We start from the raw sequence: 25,385 nt of genomic DNA on the forward strand, positions 1-25,385 counted from the left end.
TTGGCAGTATTTCACTATCAGGACATGCCACACACATCAGGGCATGTCCTACCTTTGACATAAAATGCACCCCGGCCACAGGGTTACCTTGGGCGTACCTTAGGGGTGACTAATATGTAGATAATGGAACATTTATGGACTGGCAAGTGTGTGCACTTGTCAAGTCGACATGGCAGTCCCAGACTGCACATATGCTCTGCAATGGCAGGCTTGAGTCATATTTTACAAGCTGCTTCTGTGGGTGGCACAATCAGTGCTGCAAGCCCACCCGCAGCATTTGATTTATGGGCCCTGGGCCCACATAGTGTACTGTACTAGGATCTGACAAGTAAATTAAAAAAGCCAATCATGGACTCACTAATCCATAACAATACTTTACAAAGGGAGCACTTTCACTTGGGCACTGAACAGCAGTGGCAAAGTTCCCAAAGCATCTAGACTAGCATAAATGGAGTCCAACATGCAGCAAAACACAGGAGGTAGAGGCAAAAAATGGAAGGGAGATCCAGGCCAATGGTGCCAGGTCTAACAAACTATAACTATGTTTTCTTTATTTTGCCTCTTTGTCTACCTAAAATCGAGACCAAGATGTGCACAAAAGGGGGAGATGTAATTGTGCATCAGTCTACATGGAGGGGGCACTGGGACCCGCAGCGGGGGAAAGAGAGAGGAGAAACCGGAACAGGAAGGGGGAGGGGGAGGAGTCAGGAAAAATGGCGAGCAGAGGGTACTGGGATAGAGAGGAAAAAATAAAGCTCTCAACCTGCTTACAACTAATGTGTCCATGTCGTCTGTGGTACTATTGAACGGGATAGGTGGGAGAGTAGTGTCCTGCTTGGTGCCATCAGTTGCAGAGTTGCCCCACGCCAAGAATTAGGGAGCTCACTGCATCGTACGGGCGCACTGGCTGCCACTTGGTACCTTCTCTTCACTGGAAGGAAGGCATCATGAGGAGGGACGTTAGGGTGCCAATTGCTCTGGTTGAGGCTCAGGTTCCTGCTTGGTAGCTGAGCTGCTAGACTCCCTAACTCTCACCCAACTTAGCTAGGACCATCTTCAAATGTTGGGCTAATTCTGGGTCACCTCCATTTCTCTTGCCCACTCCCACACCCTTGGACAGCATTGTATCCCCAGACCTAACATGTAATAATGTGTACAAACAGGTGCTCGACCGCCAATCACCTTCTCCGGTCCACGTTCCCAGCCCAGCGCTGCTGCAGCACAAGGAGCACAAGTAGCTCGTGTCAGCAGGGCAAGCAGCCCTAAATTGATGCTAGGCAGGAACGGGGGTGGGCGACCGCTCTAAACAGATGAGGGCCCTCCAGGAAAGCCAAAGCTGCATGCTTGCACTAAAGGACCACAATTCCCATTAAACGATTGCACACCGACCCTAGAATCGACACCTTGCAAAAGTCTGATGGCCCAGCTACACCTAAAAACACTGGCTCCAGTGAGGATGTGAGTTGGCTTAAAGTGCGCAAAATTAAAGAGACCCACAGACCTTAGCACAATCCCCAGAGAGAGATTTAGGGGCCCATTAGGATGTCGGGCGGATCGCCACCGCCATGCGGGTGGTGGCGATCCGCCCCACATCCAGGTCCGACCGCCACCCATTTCCCCCGCCATATTAGCATGGCGGGGGGACCGCGGCAGACGGAAAGACCGTCCACCACTTTTCCGCCCCGGTCGCATTGCAACCGGGGCGGAAAAGGTTTAATATGGTGGCGATGTCTATCAGACACCACCAGCCGCATTACAATGGGCTTAAACAGATGCCTTTCCATGGCGGCAATGCCATAAAGGTCATTCCCCGTGGACTCCCTTCACCTAACAGCCTCCAGCGGGCCACCAGATACACCATTGAGTACTAACTCGGTCCGGGAGAGAAAACACCTGAATGGGTTGACCTGCAGGAAAAGACAAGAACAAGAGAGGACTGCTTATGGTATGTAATAAATATTACAAATATTATTTACATAAATAATTAATTGGTTTACATATATAAAAAGAGAGCGAGAACTTAAAAAGAGAAGAGTAGCAGGAAAGAGAAAAAAAAAGATGTCTAAAAGGGGTTGATCACCTCATAATGCACTCTCAAATTACTTACATTTTAGAAGAAACTTTACATTAGGATTGATATTATTTCATATATTAAATAGTGTAGGTAATCGTATTACAATTGTTAGAGAGCAAACTTGTCAGAGGCATACAAAATAAATCTCTTTTAATCGAATTTTGGGTATTAAAGGCATAGTACTCATGATTTTTATGATTGACACGTCCATTTGACCAGGCCATAGAAAATAACTTGTGAGTATTTTTCCAGCAGAGTTATTAATTCTATAGCAATAAAAATATATACCCAAATATATTACCCAACATTATACAAGGTGAGGATAAGAGTGATTTGAGACTAAAAGTTATTTTAATCATATCCCAGACATTTTCCAAAATAAATGAACTTGGCCACAATATAATGATATATGTACCATACCCACTTTAGCAAGACCAACACATTTTATCATCTGCTTTATTAATTTTACTATTTTGGCTGGAGTGAAGAATATTTTAAAATTTACAGAAAACAATGTTTGTGGTGGGCAGAATTTGCATAGTCGCGTTACGCAAAGTTCCGTGAAACGGTAAAAAACCTCCGTGAGCTACGCAGAATTCCGCGAGTATGGGAAATTGCTTCTTCTGCCCGTTTTCAAAGCGTTTTTCCTGTTCAGGGATGCTGTTTGCGTGATCCGGGGGAAATATCTCGTGAACTTGCCCATGCAGTCGTGGCTATCTTGTTTTACTTGTCCCGCCCGCTCGCGGTGCGTTTTTCCTGTTCGTTAACCTGGATGTTCGATGGCGCGTCTGAATGACGTGTTCGCGTTCGCACACTTTCGTGGGATCGCGAGGCCAGACGCAAACTGATAGGAAAATGCCACCGGCAAATGCAGTGATCCCGTTAAGTCGCTCCCGCTCACGGTAACACGAATTTTGAAAGCGCGAACATGGAAAAAATTCTGCTACGCCACAGATCACGGAATTTTCAGCAATTCCGTGTTCTCCGCGGAACTGCCAACATTTCACAAATTCCGTGAGCGGAGCGGAATTTACTGCCCAGGCCTAATAATAATCACAAATTGAAAAGTCATATGTACTTTAACCCAAAGTTTATTCCATAAATCAATGCACAAATGCACATTGAAATATTGATGGTGCATATTTATGAAAGCTTTTTATAGTATGTGAAGTAGCACTCGTGTAGTACTAGTTTGTGCACTCAGAAAGGCTATTCACAAGGGTCTGGGAAGATAACTCCACTAATGCTTCTCCTATCTTTCATGTGGGGAGTTCTCCACCACAAACGCAAATAATTCTGCACACAGAGATCTACTTAGTGGTGTAAATGTTAGAAGCATAAGTGGGGGCGGCTGTAAAATGCCTAATACTAAGTGGGAGGACTAAATAGAAAACTAGCGAGAGACATGGGGAAAATATGCAAATATAAAAACGCACTTACAAAAGTAAGCCTGGTGCTATTTATCAAAGTTTACATTCACATCTACTCCACTAGCACTACCTCCCAAGTGCGTGCAAATCTAACCCAGCAATGCCTTGGAATAAATCAGATTCCACAAATGGCCTCTCGCTGGTACTGCAAGGAAATCTAATAGAAACCAATTGAGACAGGGAATAGCACTAACAGCAGATAGAACAAGCATTGGCATAGCCAACAGGTCTCGCTTTTGGGACCTTATAAGTATTTAGGTATGTAGCACAATATCCTTAGTGCAACAACTGTTGCATGGCTAAACACTTATAAGGTCCCACCGTAAGAAGGTGAGGGGGTCCCATAGTGTGGCTTTGCTTGGAGGGAGCCACACGGAAGTATTACTTTAGAATCCCAATATAAGGCAGTACCCTTGTGGAGTGCGGCATGGTAGAGTTTACTCTGGGGTAAGGAGAATTACTCTTGAGGGTGGGGGAGGAGTCGACCTCATGGTATGGCTTCACTCTAACGGAGAGGGTTTTACTTTTGGGGGGGTCCATGGTGATGCGAGGCTTGCCGCTGGAGGTGTTCCTTTGGGGCCCACAGTGTACCTCATGGCAGAGGGTCTTGTGGTAGGGATTAATACTCGTAAATCAGGGGGCAGTGGGTGTCCTCGGTGTCTGATAAACAAGTGGACCACAAGGAAGGGCAACCCATGTGTTTTCTAGAGAAAGTATACCAGCAAGAGAACCCCAAACTGAAGACATGCCAAATGTAACCCTAGAAAAACCCCCAAAGAACGCCTCACATGGAGGGTACGTAACAAAACCCTGGACAGGGAGGAAGTCCGAGAAAGTCAGGCAGAGAGGCGACCAAGAGAGTGCCTTAGAGAAATGGCTACAGTGAACTATGGTCAGTGAAGCGGCGTGCCTATCTGTAGATGTTTTCTCCCATCAAGTGGCTGCAGTGATCAGTGGGGGTGGGGGCTCCTGCAATGGGTGCACCAACCCTGAAAAAAAAGGCTTGTTAAAATTGCGAGCAGATACCCCACCCCTGGCCAGAAGGCATGACCATCACTTATTGTCAGCATTCTTTCCAGTTCCATTCTGTTGTTTTGTCTTATCTGGGCGTCAGCTTGACACGCCGGCAAAGACCTTTGACTCACCTATCAAGTTGCCACAATGGACGCGGAGCTTGCCACCTGTCCTCGTGGTGGCCCTCACTTGTTTCCCCGTTGAATCTGGCTTGTCTAGAGTCTTAGCTGGAAAAGAACCCACGAGAAGGCATGGAGTCACTTTTAACCTACCACCTACCCATTTGGTCCAAGAAGTTACTGCAGCAGGAAACTCATGGGCTGCCAGGGGCGAGACCGAGGAGGGCAGATGGAGAGGAAAGAGAGAGAGAAAGTTGGTGAAAGCGGGGTGGTGGAGGGGGCGGCAGCACTTGGGCAGAACGGAAGTAAATGGCGAGAGAAGATAGCAAGAAGCAATGAAGAGAAATAATGACCAGCAGCAGAACGTTAACCACAAGAAGTCTTTCTGCAAACCCGAGGTGAGAAGAGAGTCAGCGGGGGCAGGTCAGAAGGGCGAGGCAGTGGGGCATGGGCAGAGATGTCTTGTGAAGGCCGGGTGGCGCCACATGAAAAAGAAAAGGACTAATGGGTAGATTTAAAGGAGGTAGATAGGACGCGAGCCCAGACAAGAAACCCACTCCTGGCATGTGAGGCTTCAACCCCTTCTCGAGCCGAGGCACCGACGTAGCTTCCCAAACACCCAGCACTGACAAGACAACTCCATCAAGGGTCTATCCTGGCCATCAGCCCCGCCACACGGCTGTAGTGCAGAAAGCACGAGCGGCCCAATGGAGCGCGAGACACAGGAGGGCTGAGAGGGGTCAAAGGGACATCACTGCAGAAGTTGCATCTTATCTCAGGAGGCGATGGACTGCGTGTGACTCTTGCATCGGAGATTCGGAAAACAACAGCAGCTGAGACATTGGGAGAGACGACTTGCACCAATCACGGCACCGGTGCTTTACATTTAACCATGTTAAAGTAAAGCGAGGGTGCCGCGATTGCCGCGATTGCACAAAAGTAAAGACATTTTTAAAAACATGTATTTCGGGAAAGCCAATAGCCCTGGTCCTTGTCGGTGGATTAATTCCCGATTGCAGACGACCGTGGTACTCCCGACCGCTCCACCGGCTGCCAGATTCATTTGCCGTAGCCCCCATTCATGTCACATGCCAGATGCTCCACACCCGTGATTTGTTTTCCGTGAAGCTTGCCCACTACCCTTCCCCGTCCTGATGAAGACCCAATTGTAAGGGCCCACTTACCCTACGCCGTTCTGGGTCAAAACGTAGACAACCGTCCCCCTTACCAGCTTATACCTCTAGCATGAATCGTACTGCTGACTTCAGAAGTTTGGTTGTCCAACATCTCACGATCATTTGATGTACAAATGTTTGGCTCCCGTTTGAAGCAACTTGTATTTTCTTCTTTTATTTCTAAATAGGCATGCTAGACCTGCATCATGTTCCTTACCTTGCCCCACTTCCTACCACTCCACTTTCCCCCGCGTTCCCTTCCCTTGTCATTGGGCACTATTATTTTTGAATTTTTATACTGATGCAATGTACCTGAATATGAGTGTTGGTACCCTGTGATTAAACAACATTGTACTCTAAAGTTAACATATTTCTCTTGATTCATTTGTACAAGGTATTGCTATTTTTCTGTCCTCCTGTTCTGGGACCCCTCTCTTTGTACTACTATATACCCAGGTCCCAGTGACTTCTCTTTGGGTTTACCCTATTTTGTGTAACACACCCTGAAGAACAGCAGCTGAGGGTGACATTCGTCCCAGATGTTCCTGAGCTCTCAAATGTTATCCCACCGACCCCCTCAGTATGACACTTTGGCTGCTTTTCAGCAGGGCATGAGACATTTTGTTTCTGATCAGCAGGCTCTTTCTGGGGGCCTTTAAGAGGTGTGGCAGTGGTGAAGGGCCACCATGTGTCACAGGTTGAACATTTCCTCACTGCTCTGTGGTTGGATGAGGGACCAGAGATGTGCGGCACTCACCAACCCTCAAGGCCCGTGATTTCTTCTCACACACATGCGCATACAAGTCTATACTAAAAGGGTTGCATTGCAATATTTGTGCAGCTTGTTTTTACCGGTCCCTTAGAGACCATTCTTTGCATCATGTTATCTCCAAAAAGTAAAGGACAGAAGTGCTTTGTCCCCCCCCCCAACACTCAGGGGTTTTTCAGATATCAGAGCTCATTATTTTGTATGCACTTTAGTATACACTATGCAGCATATGTTCTTCACAGTTGGGCACACTAAGACGGTTCCCAAGCATTGAGAGTGGGTCTGTTATGTCGTTCTGTAGCAGACAAATCCCTTAAAGTGAATTGTGTCATTGAACACCCGACTGCCCAGTTCCTATGGTGGCCGGTATATTTACTTTATTTTCACACATGCAGAGTGACTATCTATTTAGGGTCCTGATGAATGCCTCCGTATCCCTTTAGGGGACCAAGTATAGACAGAAACATGTTGACCTTTTTCTAGGGCTATATTGGCTTAATCTCTAGTTTTCCTTGCGCCCACCCGATAAAGTTTCAGTGAATCCAGAGAGACACTTTTAATCATTCTAACATTTTTCTGTACTCTGCCACTCAGTCACCACTATCTATATGCTCATCTCTGAGAAAACACCTCAGCTCCTCCCATTGGGGAGTCGCAGCCCACAGCTCGGTGTGATTAGGGAACCCATATGATGAAGCATTTCACCTAACGGTTAGTGAGGTTTTTTGTCCTGAGGGAACTCTCTCTCCCTCTATTGACTTTACACCATTCATACCTCTCTTCTTCTCTCTTACACACAGCCAGATGTACTTTATGTGATATTACATGATCCAAACTCTCAACACACAATCCATGTATTTACTTGCTTACACCCACCTTCATGACCTGCTACACATATGACCCAAGCAACATATTTACAAAGTTTAACAAAATAAGACTTTACATAAATCTTCGGTGACGGGATGGATAAATGCAAAAGATGTGGTGTGTTTGAGGATGGGTCAGTGATTGGTGGGTGATGTGCTCATGCCGGTGGTGGTTGATGACTATGCTTGGGGGAGGTGTCATTTGCATTCCAGATACGCAATACCGGGCTCACAAAGGGACTAAATGCCATCATTCCCCAACCCATCCTCAAACAACACAATGCAGAAGCTGCCGAATAAATTAAAGGTTTGGAATTCTGACAGTGTCTCTGAGAAGAACTGTGATAGGTGTAGCATGGTGTTAATATTGAAAAATTGAAAAGTTAGAAATGGCGTCTTCTGTTCACTTGGAGTAAAGGTTAAATAGACATAGTTGTTAGAACTAAAGAAGAAGAAACTAGGTTACATGTGAAAGGAGATGGTAGACTGCTGGAATTGCTGCATATAGTACCTTTGAAGGAGACACAGATTTGTTCCAAATGCACTTTAAGTATGGACTGGTAGTGTGGTTGTGTTGAAAGGGGCAGTTTGGGCTGCAATGAGGCATGTTTGAGCCACTGAAGTGATTGGTCCTGGTCTGTTGACCCCTCTCCACCCTCCACTCCATTGGAGACTCCTCGCAGATGGATCATTGTGCAAGCCTAGCTCATCACAGGTGAGTTTATAGGTCGATGGACATTGGATAAGTGGAAACCACTTGCTTATAGATCTCAGTTCATTAATGAGCTAAAATGTCTGAATCCTCCTCGTTTGTTGAAGCCAGAGAATCAGTGTAGTAGCATTTTTGGGTTAGTTGAAAAAGGATTCTTAGAGGGGAGTGCCTATAAATAACCATCCAATGCATTTGCCTCGCCATTCCTAACATCCATATTCATGCTTGGAATCAGACATTTTAAGGGTGTGCGCTGTAATGTTTAAGGCACTAATAATGTGAGTATAAGTAGAACCGGGCTCCAAGAATCAGAGACAGGCAGTGTGGCATGTTCCAACATTTGTTTAAAGCATGTTTATTGAACTTTTACAAGTAATACAGTACATCATTCAGCATATTCTCTGTGAGTTTTCGTCTAATAATATGTACACAATTAACTAGCATATCCAACTATGCCAATTGTCAAATCAGTGATGCTATCAAAGAGTCTAGGTTGTTATACTAGCGTGGGTACCTTATATGGAAGGTTCACCAAATATTTTTTCATTTAAGGTGACATTACCATTTTGGTGAGTGCTACTCTCCCAGTGACTCCCAACGGTGGCTATGTCCAGACGGATCACTGACATAATATCGTCGACCACAATATCGAGTTGCAAAAATATCGGCGATATAATATCGACTACCATTATATTGACATCCAATACTTATTTAAGAACCTACAAAAGTATTGACTACTAATTATCGAATATAATAATTATCGACAACAATAATATCAAAAGACAAAATATAAAATAAACAAATATTGTGTATTAAAATATTAACAGTACACAACAAAAATATCAAAACAAAATATATAGATAACACTAATATCGAAAATAATGGAATATCGACTCAATAAAAAATACCTAAAACGTTTTAAATACAATCCAACTATATATTTTAAATATATAATACACTCCACAATAGATATAATACAAAGAATAAACATTTTTTACAACACATACAAGAAAATTAAAACTTTTTAACAGATATCATCCAAATATTGCAGTGAAATTATAAATAAATAAGATACTTTTAACAAATATGTGCAAATTATTATTACGTACATTTTAAAAAGAAGAAAAACAAACCTGGTTTACTGCAAAAGTATTAAGTAAATAGCATTTCCACAACACCAAACATAGCATTTAAATTAAAAAAAATTCAAAACAACCAATGAAAAGCTCCCATTCTTAAATCATCCAACAAATGAAGTAACTAATCAAATACACACTATAAAAGGATCACTTTGCTCCTGCTATTTCCTGCTTCTAACTCTAAAGAAAGAAGAAGGTGACACTCTGACCAACTGTTTCCTGAGAAAACTACTTTTCCAGACAAGACTCCTACAGAAATAATTAAAGTAAGTTAAACTAATTTTTAAATAAAACTAAAGTAGTAGGCTAAAATTGTAACTATTTCTCAAAACAGTTTAAATAACATTTATTTTTTACCTTCTACAATTCTTCTACAGACATCTCCAAAACACAGCAATAAAAGTTGAACTGATTATTTACTACAAAATCCTTATTGTAAGTATTTTTAAATGTTCTCTAACACACCAAATGCATTTATTGAACCCAAATTTCTAATACACATTTTATCTTTATTCTATCTTCTTAACAGAAATTTCTAAGACATCCAAAAAATTACTCCAATAAAGCTAAAGACTACACAAATTAAAAATGTAAGTATATTTTGTAAATTATTTAAAAACCCTAAAATGCTAACTACAAGACAGCTTCCCCCTAGAAACCGCTCAAAATGTAATAAAATAATAGATTATCTAATTATTTTCAATTTCTACCAACAGAAATATAACAAGGAAATACAAGAAAAAGCTTGAAAACACCTTCTCAACATGAACATTCGGATCCTTGAAGCAACAGGAACATGGCGGCAGCAGGCTGAGCTGCCGCGGTACTCCGTCCTAAGCTCCCACGGGGCGTTTGGCTCTCTTCGCTGAAATGAGGATCCTTAAGATTTTTCATAATTTTCTTACTTAAAACTATCACTGCATTTGGCTACAGTTTCAACTTTTAAAGGAAAAAAGCGGAAAAAGTTAGAAAACCTTTTTCTTCGCGCGTGTGAGCCGTTTCTTTCCTTCTTCGGCTTCATGTGCTTTCAGAAGGGTGTGTCCCGGGTTGTTACAGCGATCACCGGAGCTGTTTCACTGAGCTCTGAGGCAGCCCGGAGATTTACCACCTATATCTTAGAACAATGCGACGATTATACTTATCTTGAAACCAGGCATGGCTTCTTCTGACTGTGGCTCTTATCGCCCTATTTCAATACTTAACACCGATTACAAGATTTTTACGTCACTCCTGGCTAAGAGGTTGGGTCAGGTTGCTCCTTCAGTCCTGCATTCAAATCAAAAGGGCTTTGTTAAGGGTCGCCAGCTCTTTGAGCTGACGTATGACTTGATAGGAGCGATCGATATAGCTACTAGCTCCTCATTGCCCCTGGCAGTTCTCACGTTGGACGCGACCAAGGCCTTCGACAGGGTCAACTGGTTGTACCTGTTGGATGCCTTGGGAAAGTCGTGTGTGGGTAGGGCCTTCCGTAGAGTAGTAAAACTAGTAAAACTCTTGTATCACAATCCATCTGCTTCTGTCTTGGTCAATGGCGGTTTGTCAGAACCTTTTAAAATAACAAGGGGAACTAGACAGGGTTGCCCTCTATCGCCCCTGCTTTTTGATCTCTATATTGAGCCGTTTGCTCAAAAAATTTGTGATGAGAGCAACATTATACCTTTTAAATATAGAGACTGGGAAAAGAAGGTGTCCCTATATGCTGACGACATTATGATAATGACTTCAGATATCAGCTCTGCATTTCCATCAGCTATAAAGTTAGCATTGGAATTTGGTAACATCTCCGGATATGAAGTAAACGCCTACAAGACCGAGGTTATGGAGTGGAATAGTGTAACAACTGGGCCTCCTGTGCAACTTTGTGGTAGCATGAGATACTTGGGCATAAGAATCGTCAAAGATATAAACCTGATCACTTCTACAAACTTTACATTAGTTGCTAAGGAATGTAGGAAGTTAATGGGCTCTTGGAGTCATCTCCCATTGACACTTTTGGGTCGCTCAAACCTAGTAAAAATGACCATTTTACCTAAGTTAACTTTTATTTTCAACAGTATCCCACTATTTTTTGATACCACACTAATAGCGAAGATGCAGAGTGATATTTCTTCATTTGTTTGGAAGAAGAAATGTGTAAGAATAGCTTGGAAGAAATTAAGGCGACCCAGGGAGAAGGGTGGTTTGGCAGGCCCGGACCTTTAGATTTACGCCTGGGCATTTCAGATGTCACATACCTGAATGCTCTTAAAAACTCCATCAGATCAAAACATCGGGTCGATGTTCACAACACTATTACAGTGCGAAGGGATAGGGCAGAACGGGTTTCTTTTTAAGTTTGGAGACCCCACATTTTTCAAAAAAATCAAACTGTAGGTGTTGTCAGGCCTAGCAAAAACTTGGTATAATCTCAGAGTCTCCACCAAAATAGGATACTACTCAAATAGATCTCCCATATGGGACCTCCCTGTTTCTCTTGGTTGGGCTAACGACGTATTGATAAATCCATTAATAGACGCCAACATCATAACCTGGGGTGACCTGTTTGTAGAAGGGGTTATGCTTTCCTGGGAACATTTAGTAAGTAAGGTGGGCCCCAATCTTTCCAGACTGAAGTATTTACAAATCTCAAGCTGGGCACAAGCGCTATCTTCTGGGGCCTCTCGCCGCGCCCATATGCCCATAGGTGGTAGCAGTCAGATGGAATCTTCCCTACTAGATAAAACACCAGGACCAAAGGAGGTTTCTTTCTTCTACAACTTAATATTGGAGGACATAGACGGGGAATTCCATCTCCCAGATCAACTTTGGGGTTCCCTATTGCCATCTGTTAATCTACATGAATTATGGTTAACCTCCTGTAACGTTCTCTGGGATATAGTGAAACCGGCTTGGCTTCGCAGAAATCATCTATATACTCTTCACAGGGCTTACTACTCCCCCCAAAGATTGTCTAAATTTTCAATAGCGGAGCCTGTGGCGTGTCCCCGGTGCGGCCTAGTGGAGGCTTCGGACACACACATGTTCTGTGAATGTCCACAGTTAACATCTTATTGGCAATCAATAGGTAATAAATTAACATCTCTAATAGGCTCAACTGTGGTAATAGATCTTCGCTTAGTAATATTTGGAGTAGTAGAACAGAAGCGTAGTTCAAATAACAACCTATTGTTCTACTCCATGTTGTTGGCCCGACATGAAATATGCAAGCGATGGAAAGAGGCTTCTCCTCCGACGCTCTACGACTGGTGTTCCTCAATGTTACAAACATCAAAGATGGACATGTCCAGGGCTGGAATATCAAATAAAAGGGCATTTTGGCAGATACTTGTTTAGTTCCAATAGTTGAGCCGGGTCTTCCCCCCCCCCCCAGTTCCAATGATTACAAAGCCATGATACACGTCTTCTGCTAAAACATCGTCGCTTATTGCACAAGTGAATTGGTGGTAAAAGCAATGGTGGTAACTGGCTATTGGTAAATATCTATCTAAAACATTTTGGGGTCTTGAGGCTTAATGGTTGAACGACATAGCTGAGGGGTGTTGGTGGAATCGTATATCGAATATAGCCCTACCAGCCCTTGGCTGGTAGGGCTGAGGTAGCTGAGGCAGCTTGTCAGTCACACTATGAGCCAGATCACCCTGTCCGAAAGTTCGACAGATTAGTACCATGATGGAGATGAGGAACAAAAAAACAAAAAGAAAAAAAAAAAAGAAAACACCTTCTCAACATTTCGAATTACAACAAAGAACAAATGTAAGTATAATCATACAAATATGAATGCATAAAAAACATGTATAGCAGTATTTAAACTTAAAATATATTTCTTTCTAACCTTTCCTAGCACTACAAATAGAAACATGACTGAAGGCGCAGAGTTTGTTATGTCGCAGAAAAACAAGCTTTTACTATGTTATATGGGGTATGTTTATACCCAAGAAAAACAGTCAGGACGCAAAGTATTTTTGAAATGTAGTAAATATTTCTCTAATAAATGTTATGGCAGGGCTACAACAGAAGAAGCTAATGTACTATCTGCCATGGAACACAATCACCCCCCAAATATAACTGAAATTGAGGTCAGGGATGCCCTTGAAAGCATAAAAGAAGCAAGTACAGGGACTGACAAACCAACAACCCAAATACTAAAAGAGGAACTCTTAAAAGTTCCTCTACATGCTTCTGGCCAACTCCCCTCAATTGACTCCCTAAAACGCACAATTGTAAGACAAAAAAGAGTCACAACACGTACTCAACCTAACCCTAAAACGTTAGAAGAAGTTGTTATTCCCCCTGAACTGAGTATACCACATAATAAGGAACCATTCTTACTATTTGACAACAAATGCCCTACCAACCGAATTATAACGTTTGGTACTGCTAGCAATCTAAGAAAATTACAAGAGTGCCAAAATTGGATGATGGATGGGACTTTTAAAACATGCCCTAAACCATTTTATCAACTCTACAGCATACATGGATTGTACCATCATTCTAACATCCCATTTATTTACTGCTTGTTGCCCAACAAACAACAAAATACTTACACAGAAGTCCTAAGCACAATAAAACAGGAAACAAATAATTATTTTCCAAAGAAATTAATTATTGATTTCGAACTAGCTATGATCAATAGTATATTAAAAACTTTTCCACACACAGCAATACAAGGTTGCTATTACCATTTTAATAAAAGCATTTGGAGACATCTCCAAAAATGTACATTAAGCATGCAATATGCTACAGACAGCACCTTTGCATACCAAATAAAACAATTAATAGCCCTATCATATGTCCCTTACATACGTAGAAGAACATTATAACATCCTAATCGATAGTCCATATTACAAAAAATATGAGGAAAAACTAGCACCACTCCTAGACTACTTTGAGGATACATGGGTGGGAAGGCTACATAGATCGGGACACAGACGCCAACCTAAATTTCACATAGCTTGGTGGAATGTATATTTAAGTACACTGAATCAAGAAGCTAAAACTAACAACAGTGTAGAAGGATGGCACAATGCATTTCAAGCTACCACTAGCAGAGGAAAATCCACTGTCCAAAAACTAATAGAAGCTTTACAAAAAGAACAGAGCTACCAAGAGCTACGTATACAGCAATCAGTAACCCAAATAGGACCAAAACTAACCGAACAAACAAAACAAATGTTTAGACTACTCCAAAGCCAAGTCACCCTATATCCTTCTACACGAGGCCTAGATTATCTATCCTTAATAGCCAAAAGCCTACTGTGAATTATCTACACACAAATAACAATACTCTCATTTATTTAATAAAATTTTGATAAGTAGCATAACATTTTTATATCATAATAAATATTCCCTAATTGTCTAACATATTTATGTACAAAAAAAGAATTGTAGACAATTAAGCAATATTTGATATGATATAAAATATAACAATAATAATAACAATCACATTTCCCACCCAAATCACATAAAATTAAAAAACTTACAATTCATGTTGCAGAAGAATGCGTAATCCAACCACTTGTAATCCGTGTACTCCACTGGTAATCCATTACAAATCCAATTTGTGAACCCTCAAAAACCCAAAAACAAGTAAAAATAGGAAAAAACGCTCCAGGAAATCCCGAAAAAAAAGTATGGTAACTTTATTAATTAAAGTGACATGCACACACTTTTATTAACAATAAAACACATGATCTTCTCCAAATGCAAATTGGTATAATCCAGAAAATTAGTTTAAACATTTAAAAATTGCTTCAGTAAACCCGACAAAACAAAGTGTGGTAAGTTTATTAATAAAAGTAACATACACACATTTTGTTAAAAAAAAAACGCATGGTCTTCTCCCAATCCAAATCGATACCCTTAAAAAACGGAAAAATAGTAAAAAAGAGTAAAAATCGCTCCATGACACCACGAAAAAAGGAGAGAGAGTATAAAAACAATACTTTAATAAAGTAATACAATCTCTTCTCCAAAAAAAAACCTGCATCCTTCTCCGGAACGAAACGGCGAAATCCCGGAACCTGTAAAAAATATCGAAAAGAAAACCACCCACACAAAGCCCCCAAACATTTCCAAATATACATAAACATAACTGTAAAACATTAAAATACACATATTTTTACATCAAACTCAGAAAATACACTAGGCCTCAAACACTCACGACACCTCCGTAAAAGCATACCAAAGCCACAACTAAACACACACAGTAACACCACACACCTCCAAAATACACTTAAAAACTACTACTCTATAACATATAATAGTTGAAATTCACCTTACCTTTCGCAACGCGACGCAGCATCCAACCGCGAACTTCTCCAGTCCTGAATGAAGCAAAATAACCTTATGCGATTAAAAAATAGTCCCATTTAAACACTAATAGAAACTTAAACATATTAAATACAATGTTCAAAGTAAAAATAAAATATACTACTAGACTTACTATACAAATATGTAACATTTGTAAATTAATAATAATAATAATAAATAATAAATATTATTTATTCTTATTATTAATCCTATTTATGTATATATATATTGTAAATAAATACAAATCCGAATTTACACTTAAGTGATTATGTTCAAAATATGTTTATGTTATTTGTTAAAATATTTAATAATTAATTTACATTTGTAAATTAATGATAATAATTAATATAATATATTAATTATTATTAATAATAATTGTATGTATGTATGTAAATAATTTAAAAATACATATCAAACATTGTATGCAACTGTATAGTTGATTTACTATTTTATATTGTATTAAGATTTTTATATTTAAAAGCTTAGTATATACTTAATAATAATTAATTACAAAATGTAATTATTATTAAGAACATTGGGGTCCATTAGGATAGCGGGCGGTGGCACTACCGAAACGATGGCGGGGCGGAAAAACAGCTTTTTCCGCCCGCTAGCAGTGGAAATCACGTCCGCCACATTAGGATATGTAAACACAGGTCATTTCCCGTCCGCCGCGGAGCGCCTCGCTCCGCCATCAAGGTGCGCCCGCCACCGCGGCGGCTGCAGCCAATCGAGACCCTCCGCCGCGGTCGATGACGTCCGCCCCGCTCGACAAATTAGGATGGGCCAAACAAGCTGACGCACCGCACCGGAGACACCGCACAGCTCTAGCAGGCGGAAAGTCTACAGCGGAGCACGCACGCCGAGATCCGACATGAACCCCATGGACCCAGCCCTCCACATGCATCCGGTCATGTACCTGCTGCAACACTATCGCCAGATGGGCCGCCGCGGACGCCGCCGCAGGTACGTCACTACACATATACACCACACAACACACATGCCGACACAGGTCCCAAGCACAACACTGGCATCCTGCTGGGGGGCACAACACATCCACATGGGCACCCACACATCACCCACCTCAGAACAAGGCACCCCACGGCATCCGGAACACACAACGTCGGCCAACCTGCAGCAACGTCACGGTCACGGACACGTCACCGCCGCGGTCAACACATGCGCACAATGCAGAAGGCAGGGCAACACCAAGGCATGGACACATTCCAAACATCACAGCGACACACCACCCCGACCAACACTGCACACCACCCGAAGTAGTCACAGGCCAGGTGCCAATCCCGTGCACCCCCTTGCACATCAACAAGCACTGTAACAACAAGCACAATACACACACACTGCGACACACAACCAGGGACAAAGGCACAGCAGGATTGCCTGACAACGGACACACAACACCAGTGCACTCCCCACAGCCCACACAATTGTATACAAACATCCACACAGGGCAAGACAAAACATACAACAGGCATACAACTCCTGCCTGACACATGTGTGTCTCACACCATACAGGGGCACACATACATACACTACAAACTAACACCCTTCACACTGCACACCTCTGCCACACACATGCCATGTAAGCCATGCCACCAGGACCAAGGGCCAACACAAGACGACCATACACATACACGCCAGGGCACACAGAATGGGAAACACACACCTCATCACATCATAAACATCTACTACACCACAGCACAGCTGCACACCCTGTGCTGCCAGTGTCCCCCAAGGTGACCTGTGAACAGTGTATGCAGCAATAGCAATTCACCCACACGAAAACTGCATGGCCTGCCAAATAACCATCACAGAGTACAACATCAGCAGGGCCACAATGGACTGAAGAACCTGTCCCCCTGTCTAAAAATCATATGGCCACATACAACCTTGCAATGGTGATGTACAAAATAGACCATGGAACTCAGTCAAACAAGAAAATGACTTTAATCAGTAAGGAGACAGAGAAAACACACCATAATGTACTGTATTTATTCACATATTGCACAGATGTAGCTACACAACATAAGTAGACAACAGCAACTCTCAAAATCATGTGCAAATGCCATAGACTATGCACTGGTGAATCACAATCGGGAAGTGCAAAGTCCTTGGCAGGGCAGGGTACAGCACATCAGAGCAACAGGCCCAGAGTCCTTGGCAGGGGAGAGCACATCAGAGCAACAGGCCCAGTGTCCTTGGCAGGGCAGGGTACAGCACATCAGAGCAACAGGCCCAGAGTCCTTGGCAGGGCAGGGTACAGCACATCAGAGCAACAGGCCCAGAGTCCCTGGCAGGGGAGAGCACATCAGAGCAACAGGCCCAGTGTCCTTGGCAGGGCAGGGTACAGCACATCAGAGCAACAGGCCCAGAGTCCCTGGCAGGGGAGAGCACATCAGAGCAACAGGCCCAGTGTCCTTGGCAGGGCAGGGTACAGCACATCAGAGCAACAGGCCCAGGAACACACCCACATCGCTAACAATGGTGTACTGTAGCACACCTATGTGTGGCACAGGCGTCTGAGGGTGTTGACAACTCACTCCTGGCTGTCATGTGGAGTGGAACCTGGCTGTGTGTCAGGGACTGCAGGTCGACTTGACTGGTGTGACAGAGGGACATGTGGTGTGGCTATAACAGAGGGCCTGTAAGGTGGAGGGCTGTGCGGACCAGGTGGCACCGTGGCACGTGGAGGTGGAGTCATGCACGCCCTTGACACAGTGTGGGTGGGAGAGGTTGGAGGGGTGCCCTTCCACTTCTTTGGAATATGAATTTGCTTCCCTGTCATGGGGTTGATGGGAAGTGGCGTTGACACCACCTGCACACCCCCCAACTGTTCCACTTCAGGGGCAGACACTGCCACTCCCTCTGGAGAAGTGCTTGATCCTGCAGTACGCTTGTGCTGGCTACGCCTCCGGACCACTTTAGCCTCTCTGGAAGGTGTACCCCCCACAGTGACCACCTTCCCACTTACCCCAGGGATGGCCACTACACTGCCCTCCTGTCCCTTCTTGCCAGGGATGGCCACTACACTGCCCTCCTGTCCCTTCTTGCCAGGGATGGCCACTACACTGCCCTTCTTTGCCACAATGACTGGGCTGGTCACAACAGGGCTTCCCTCCACCTGCCTCGATGTACTTTGTTCTGGGGTTGATGTGGTAGGTGGGTGTGTCCCTGTGTTCACCCCAGGTGTAGTCATGACATCCCACACATCCTCTGTGGGCATAGCAGAGTCAATATCTGGTGATGGCTCAGCAGCATGTGAGCCTGATGTCTGACACAATGTTCTTCTGGCCTTGCTCTTCTGTGACTTCACCTTGTCTGTGCATATTGGGGGGTCCCTGCCCTTCTTTGGGGATGGAGTCTGTGGACGGGATTGTTTGCTTTGGGTCTGAGCTGTGCTCCTAGTGTTGTAACGTTTACTTGATGTATGTCCCAAGTGCTCACTGTCATCTGATGTGGCCACTGACTGGGTGGACGTCACAGGCACCTGAGCTGCAAAGGGGGCATGTTGGAGGGCTGACGTCACTGTACCTGACAATGACAGGAGTGTACGATGTAGGCCACCCACGTCAGAGTGTATGCCCTCCATGAATGCCAGAACCTGCCCTATTTTGTAATCGTGGGCACTGAAGGCATTCAGCAGGGCGGTCTGGCCCACGCAAAGTTGCCGCAGGAGCTCTACGCACTCTGCACTGAGGGCAGCAGGGGGGACAGGTGCAGGTGCTGCGGTGCCATGTGTGAATGTCACACGTCCCCTCTTAGTGACACGGATACGGCCAGCCCCAGAGGAAGTGGATGGGAGGGTGGGCAGTGGCCGTTGGTAGTCAGATGCAGCAGCAGAGTCCCCATCCCCTGTGGCTGCTAACAGGGACTCATCCCCCCTGCCATCAGATGAAGTGGTACTCTGTGTCTCAGCCACAGATTCCTCATGCATACTCCTGTCACCCTCAGTAGCGCTGGTGTGGTCAGTGTCACTTTGCTCCGTCTCACCCTGCTCTGCTGCCGCTGTCGTGCTGGTCTCCCCACCACTTTCAGGATCATGTTCCGCCGTGGTGTCTTCCGAATCTGCATTAGTGACAGAAACATGGTTGTATAAGTGTCATAGTCTGGTCACACGATATCAGAGCAATGCAGCACATGAGAGGCCTAGAGCTACATGGTAACCACCACACCCTCAAATCATTGTGCTGCTACACACCAGTTACACCACAACTGAGCCTGTCATGCGGACAAACAGGCAGGAGTGGACCAATGTCGATGACACACAGCACTACACCCTGCCCATGGATGGTGTTCCCCTAGCCCACATGGACCTGCCCCACGGACATGATGTAGCCACAACTAACATCACCACTTCCAGAGCCTAAAGGGATCCAGAGGGGAATACACACACCTGTTTTGTCTACACATGCCACATTGTCAAATAGGCCATTACAATCACCATGTGCCAATGTGGGTTCACATTGTTGTCAGATGTGTGGGCCACTACCATGCAGGTGCATGCAAAGTAGACTGACATGGTGTAACACTCATTAAGTGGACACAGCTGTACAGCATAATAGGGACTACACCCACCATCACAAAGAAGAGTGACCATGTGGACAACAAAATATATGTCAAGGACTGAAAACTGCAGCCAGGAGCTGCAGAGTAAGGCCATGGTGGGCCAATGCCTCATACAGACACACATCACAGTTGCCACTCACATCACATATCACAGCATGGCAGCACACGCACATCACATGGGTCACCGCAGACACAGGCACTCTACACATGCATCCACTCCCAGACAAACTCTCCCTCCCCGGATACTCACCATCGCTGTCTTGCTGCTGAAGCCCCTTCAGACGTGCATCCAGGTCTGGATAGGTCACTGCCAGTATGCGTGCCATCAGCGGAGTCATGGTGCGGCGTGCCACACGCCCTGTGCGTGGTACCATCCCCAACTTCATCTCTGCCACTTGCTTAGCCAGCCGGCTGATGTCGTCCCACCTCTTGTGACAGTGTGTGTGTCGTCTGTTTGATACCCCCAGGGCTCGCACCTTTGCTGCTATGGCCCTCCAGACAGCCTTACGTTGGTGTACTTTGAGCTGCAGGTATGAGAGTAAAGAAGGACTAATGAACATTTACACATTGTCATATGTCAGCATCTATCAGTACAGCAGCCAGACACTGAATCTGGACGCACAGTGACCCCCCCTCCCTCCAGGACTGGGGGTACCCTCACAAGGCCACTCTGCATGGCATAAACATTAGTGAATGCATGTACACATTGAGCTTCGTAGTCTCCATGATTATCACACTGAAGAATGATGATTCAACACAAATGCATCGACAGCACTGTGTAAATCATAAATTGTACAGGGCATTGATGTGGCATATCCACTAATCAGTGTGCAGCAACTGTAGCATGTAAGTTGGCTGATGGACAAACTTTGGAAGGGCAGCCACTGAACCTACTCTGTGGGGCACACTGACTATGACTACAGGGGCACCCTGAAATTACATCACAAGCGGACACTGTCCAACCAGCTACAAGGCAAACAACCGTTGGTCATGTCTGCCCCAAAAAGTAGCACATCCCACTCACACATACAAGTATTGGCCTAGGACAGAGTCATAATGCAAAACACACACTCCCACCACCTGCAAACATCTTGTCTGTCAGTGTTTGTCAGCACCACACATCCAAAATAACATACAGCTGCATCATGAATACACGTCTGACACCACCCTGCCCTACTGCTCCCTACATGGTGACTTACCACGACATTGGGGCCACCAAACAGCCGTGGGTACTGTGCCAGCACCTCGTTCACAAGGACATCCAGCTCCTCACTCGTGAATGGACTGGCACGGATCTTATCTGTTCTTGACATCCCTGTGGATATGGCAGACCTGTGGCGGAAGTGAGTTGTGAGGTGTCCCAGGCAGCAGGCTCTGTGAGCAGCAGGAGAGGGTCCCAGGCAGCAGCAGGAGAGGGTCCCAGGCAGCAGCAGGAGAGGGTCCCAGGCAGCAGCAGGAGAGGTCCCAGGCAGCAGCAGGAGAGGGTCCCAGGCAGCAGCAGGAGAGGGTCCCAGGCAGCAGCAGGAGAGGGTCTCAGGCAGCAGGCTCTGTGAGCAGTGGGAATGTGTGGCTCACTCCCACAGATTTATAGGCCCATGGGGTCGTTAGGAAGCTGATAAGGTGCTACAATTGGTTGTCTGGGTCAGCCTTATTCATAAGCATCCAATGACCGGCTCCGCGGCGGCGGCGCGCCGCTTCCGCATTATTCAAATCTGCATCATGCCACATTGAACACCCATGCCATTGGCTGTATGCAATGCACCATGGCGGTGACGCACCGCGGGTGTCCGGGGTGCGCTACCGCGATGGTGCATCATTCAAAAGCATCCAATGACCGGCTCCGCGGCGGCGGCGCGCCGCTTCCGCATTATTCAAATCTGCATCATGCCACATTGAACACCCATGCCATTGGCTGTATGCAATGCACCATGGCGGTGACGCACCGCGGGTGTCCGGGGTGCGCTACCGCGATGGTGCATCATTCAAAAGCATCCAATGACCGGCTCCGCGGCGGCGGCGCGCCGCTTCCGCATTATTCAAATCTGCATCATGCCACATTGAACACCCATGCCATTGGCTGTATGCAATGCACCATGGCGGTGACGCTCCGCCGGGGACCGGCGGTAGGTACCGCGACTGATGCGGCGGAGCCTAGCCAGCGGCATGGACACCAGTCCATGTGCCAATGGCTACCTTGGCTGGGTAGATGGTGGTGCTGGGGTCACACCGCCAGGGACTGGCGCTAGGTTCTGGCATTTTCGGACACATTGCTGTGTATGTCAATCATGGACAATGTATAAGTGCCATGCAGCTACATGGTGTAGGGCACATCATTGTACACACGATGCCACAGAGCCATTGCATCCACAGGAGGACGCACGTTCAGTCTGAGCCACTTTAGCATGTGTTTGTGCCATTTTAGTAAGGCTTTTGATGGGTGCTGATAATTGACAGACGTCAGGTGCTCTACATAGATGTAGTGAGGTTTAATGTGTTGTTGGTCAGTGCAGACCTTGACCAGGCTGGTGGCACTGCATTGTATCGTACCTGACTTGTGCATTCAGAACTGATCATGCACACAACCAGAAGTGTCCCTGCTATTGTGATCATTGTGTTGATGAATGCTTCCACAATGTACATGATGCATTGAGGTCTGGCAGGTACGGCAGATGGGTATGACAGACATGTTAAGTCACATTAGATTTGTGGCTCTTGTAGCTCCATGTCTGCGCATGTCACTCGTTTAATCATTGTATCCACATTATTGTCACTTGGGTATTGTCACTGGAGAGGCCTGCCCTCTGTGTGTAGCTATTGGGCAGCCATGTAACCAGATGTGCCATGCAGCTTTCTGGCCATTGTTTTTTACCCATTACATCATTGATGTTTTGTGCTATGGCCATCTCATGATGCTTGTCATTGACCTATTGTTTTTAATCCTAAACTAGGAGGAGGCCAGATCTCCTACGTCAGGTGATTGTGCTTGAGGACATGGAGAATGAGGCAATCATCAGGAAATTCCGGTTGGACAGACCGACATTGAAGATCTTGTGTGATCTATTGGAGCCCCACCTGCAGCCTCGCCGTCACTATCCTACGGCATTCACACCCGCCCACAAGGTAATGGCAGCACTACACTTCTTTGCGACTGGTTCCTTCCAGGAGACCGTGGCTAACGCTGGGGGAATGTCGCAGCCCATGTTCAGCATGGTGCTGAGGGATGTACTCGAGGCCATGATGATCTATCGGAATCGCTACATCCATTTCCCCCGGGGACGTGAATTGGCTGCCGTTAAGGGGGACTTCTATCCACTTGGGCACATCCCACATGTAGTCGGTGCGATAGATTGCACCCATGTGGCTCTGGTGGCACCGCAGGCGACGGAGCACATTTTTCGAAACCGGAAACACTACCACTCCATGAATGTGCAGGTGGTGTGCCTTGCAGACATGACAATTTCACATGTGTGTGCTAAGTATCCCGGTTCGGCACATGACTCTTTCATCATGAGGAACAGCATGGTGCCACGGATGATGGAGAATCTGCATCCCGAACGTGCCTGGATTGTGGGTGAGTTACACAACTGCTATCGCGTGCTGTGTGTCACTGCCTTTACTGTGGCCGTACAACATTGCAATGTGTATTTTTTTTTCCACAGGGGACTCGGCTTATCCCAGTAGGCCATGGCTGTTGAGCCCACTCCGTAATCCCCAGACACCTGCAGAGATCCGCTACAATGAGGCCCATGGCAGGACACGACGGGTAATTGAACGTACTTTTGGGCTGCTGAAGGCAAGGTTCCGGTGCCTTGACAGGACTGGAGGCGCACTTGCATACTCGCCTGGGAAGGTGTGCAAGATCGTTGTGGCATGCTGTATGCTACACAACCTGGCCATCCACAAGGGGGTCCCCCTGCTCCTGGATGACGGTGAGGAACCAAGGCCACAACCTGCTCAGGGACCTGAATCCAGTGATGAGGAGAGTGGAGAGGAGGAAGGAGTTGACCAACGGCAGCAGCTAATCCAACGCTACTTCACTTGAAGGTGTGTGACGAGTTACAACGTCTACATAGTCTAGTGTCTTAGCTTATGTTATGAATGGTTATGCGCAGATGTTCCCAATAGCCACATGTTCTGTCACCTATGTATGGGATTGTTGGAATGGACGTTACGTCCGGAGATGTATTATGGACGGCATTACAGCATTTCAGATAGACACTGTGTAGGGTACCTGTGATAATTAGGATATTTGTGGATCAGTGATCTGTGTGTGTTGCCACGATGAGACCAGTGACTGTAGTTCTGTTGTGTCTCCCTAGGTTCTCCAGCGTGTTCCTGCCCTGCATACTGTACATCATGTTTACATATCATGGACATAATCATCATTGTAAATTATGCACTAAAGAATTCACTACACAAAATCTGGATTGTAAGGTATTTTATTTACGGGGTGGACATGTGAATTGTGCGTGAATATTTACAGGAAGGTGGGGAATGAGCAGTGAGTTGACAGTCATGGTCGCTGAGATGCAAGAGTAGACACCACATGAATGTGGTGACCCAGTCCAACAGACAGGTGCCATTGCCAAGGCAATGTGGGGAAAGATAGTCCAAAAGAGTCAATGCAGTTGGGGAGAGGGTTGTCTTCAAGGCTGGCTCCGTGACTGGCGTGTGGCAGGTGCTTGGCTTCCAGAGACTCCCAGGCTCTTCTTTGGACGCCCCCTAGATCTTTTTGGCGGTGGGGGGCCTGCTGAATGGCCAGCGGCGTCAGAGGACTCGCCCCTCTCTGTTGGCGCAGGGGAGGATGGTGGACTGTCATCCTGCTGCACAACAGGAGGGGATGGCGGTGATGGTTGGGACACAGGCCTGTCCCTCTGCAACGCCACTTGCTGGCCCATGAGGTCCACCATCTGTCCCATGTGGTTATTGATGGACCTCATCAGCAGGATGAGCTCCCTGAAAAATTCGTCCGACCGGCCACTTTGTCCCTGGACCTCTTGATAGGCATCCACAACTCTGGTGAAGTGGTCCAGGGATGGTGTCCACTCCGCCCGAGGTCTGGTGTTGGCCCTGGCCCTCCCACCTGCTCTGCTGCCACGAACCTCTTCCCTCGCCACTGGTGCGCCACGCACTGGCTCCCTGCCCTCCACAGTTGTTGGTGTGGGCTGGTCATCCCTAGGGACAGGGAGGGTGC

General features: G+C 45.7%; 1 protein-coding gene and 1 long non-coding RNA gene across 2 annotated transcripts; one reads left to right on the forward strand and one right to left on the reverse strand.

Moving 5' to 3' along the window:
• Positions 1 to 1,823: 1,823 nt before the first annotated feature.
• On the reverse strand, positions 1,824 to 20,707 carry LOC147666736 (uncharacterized). Its single transcript, XM_086948917.1, has 3 exons — positions 20,442 to 20,707; positions 18,939 to 19,690; positions 1,824 to 1,907 (listed from the first exon to the last, which is right to left on the reverse strand). Exons 1-3 carry the CDS (start codon positions 20,575 to 20,577, stop codon positions 1,824 to 1,826), a joined length of 972 nt encoding a protein of 323 aa, XP_086805043.1. The 5' UTR covers positions 20,578 to 20,707.
• A 2,942-nt stretch (positions 20,708 to 23,649) lies between these two features.
• LOC147666737 (uncharacterized) lies at positions 23,650 to 24,583 on the forward strand. Its single transcript, XR_015304739.1, has 3 exons — positions 23,650 to 23,762; positions 23,851 to 24,235; positions 24,511 to 24,583. It is a non-coding gene; the product is annotated as an uncharacterized LOC147666737 (long non-coding RNA).
• The last annotated feature ends 802 nt before the right edge of the window (positions 24,584 to 25,385 follow it).

Source organism: Lissotriton vulgaris, unplaced genomic scaffold (genome assembly GCF_964263255.1).
Source record: "Lissotriton vulgaris unplaced genomic scaffold, aLisVul1.2 SCAFFOLD_495, whole genome shotgun sequence".
NCBI classification, from domain to species: Eukaryota; Metazoa; Chordata; class Amphibia; order Caudata; family Salamandridae; genus Lissotriton; species Lissotriton vulgaris.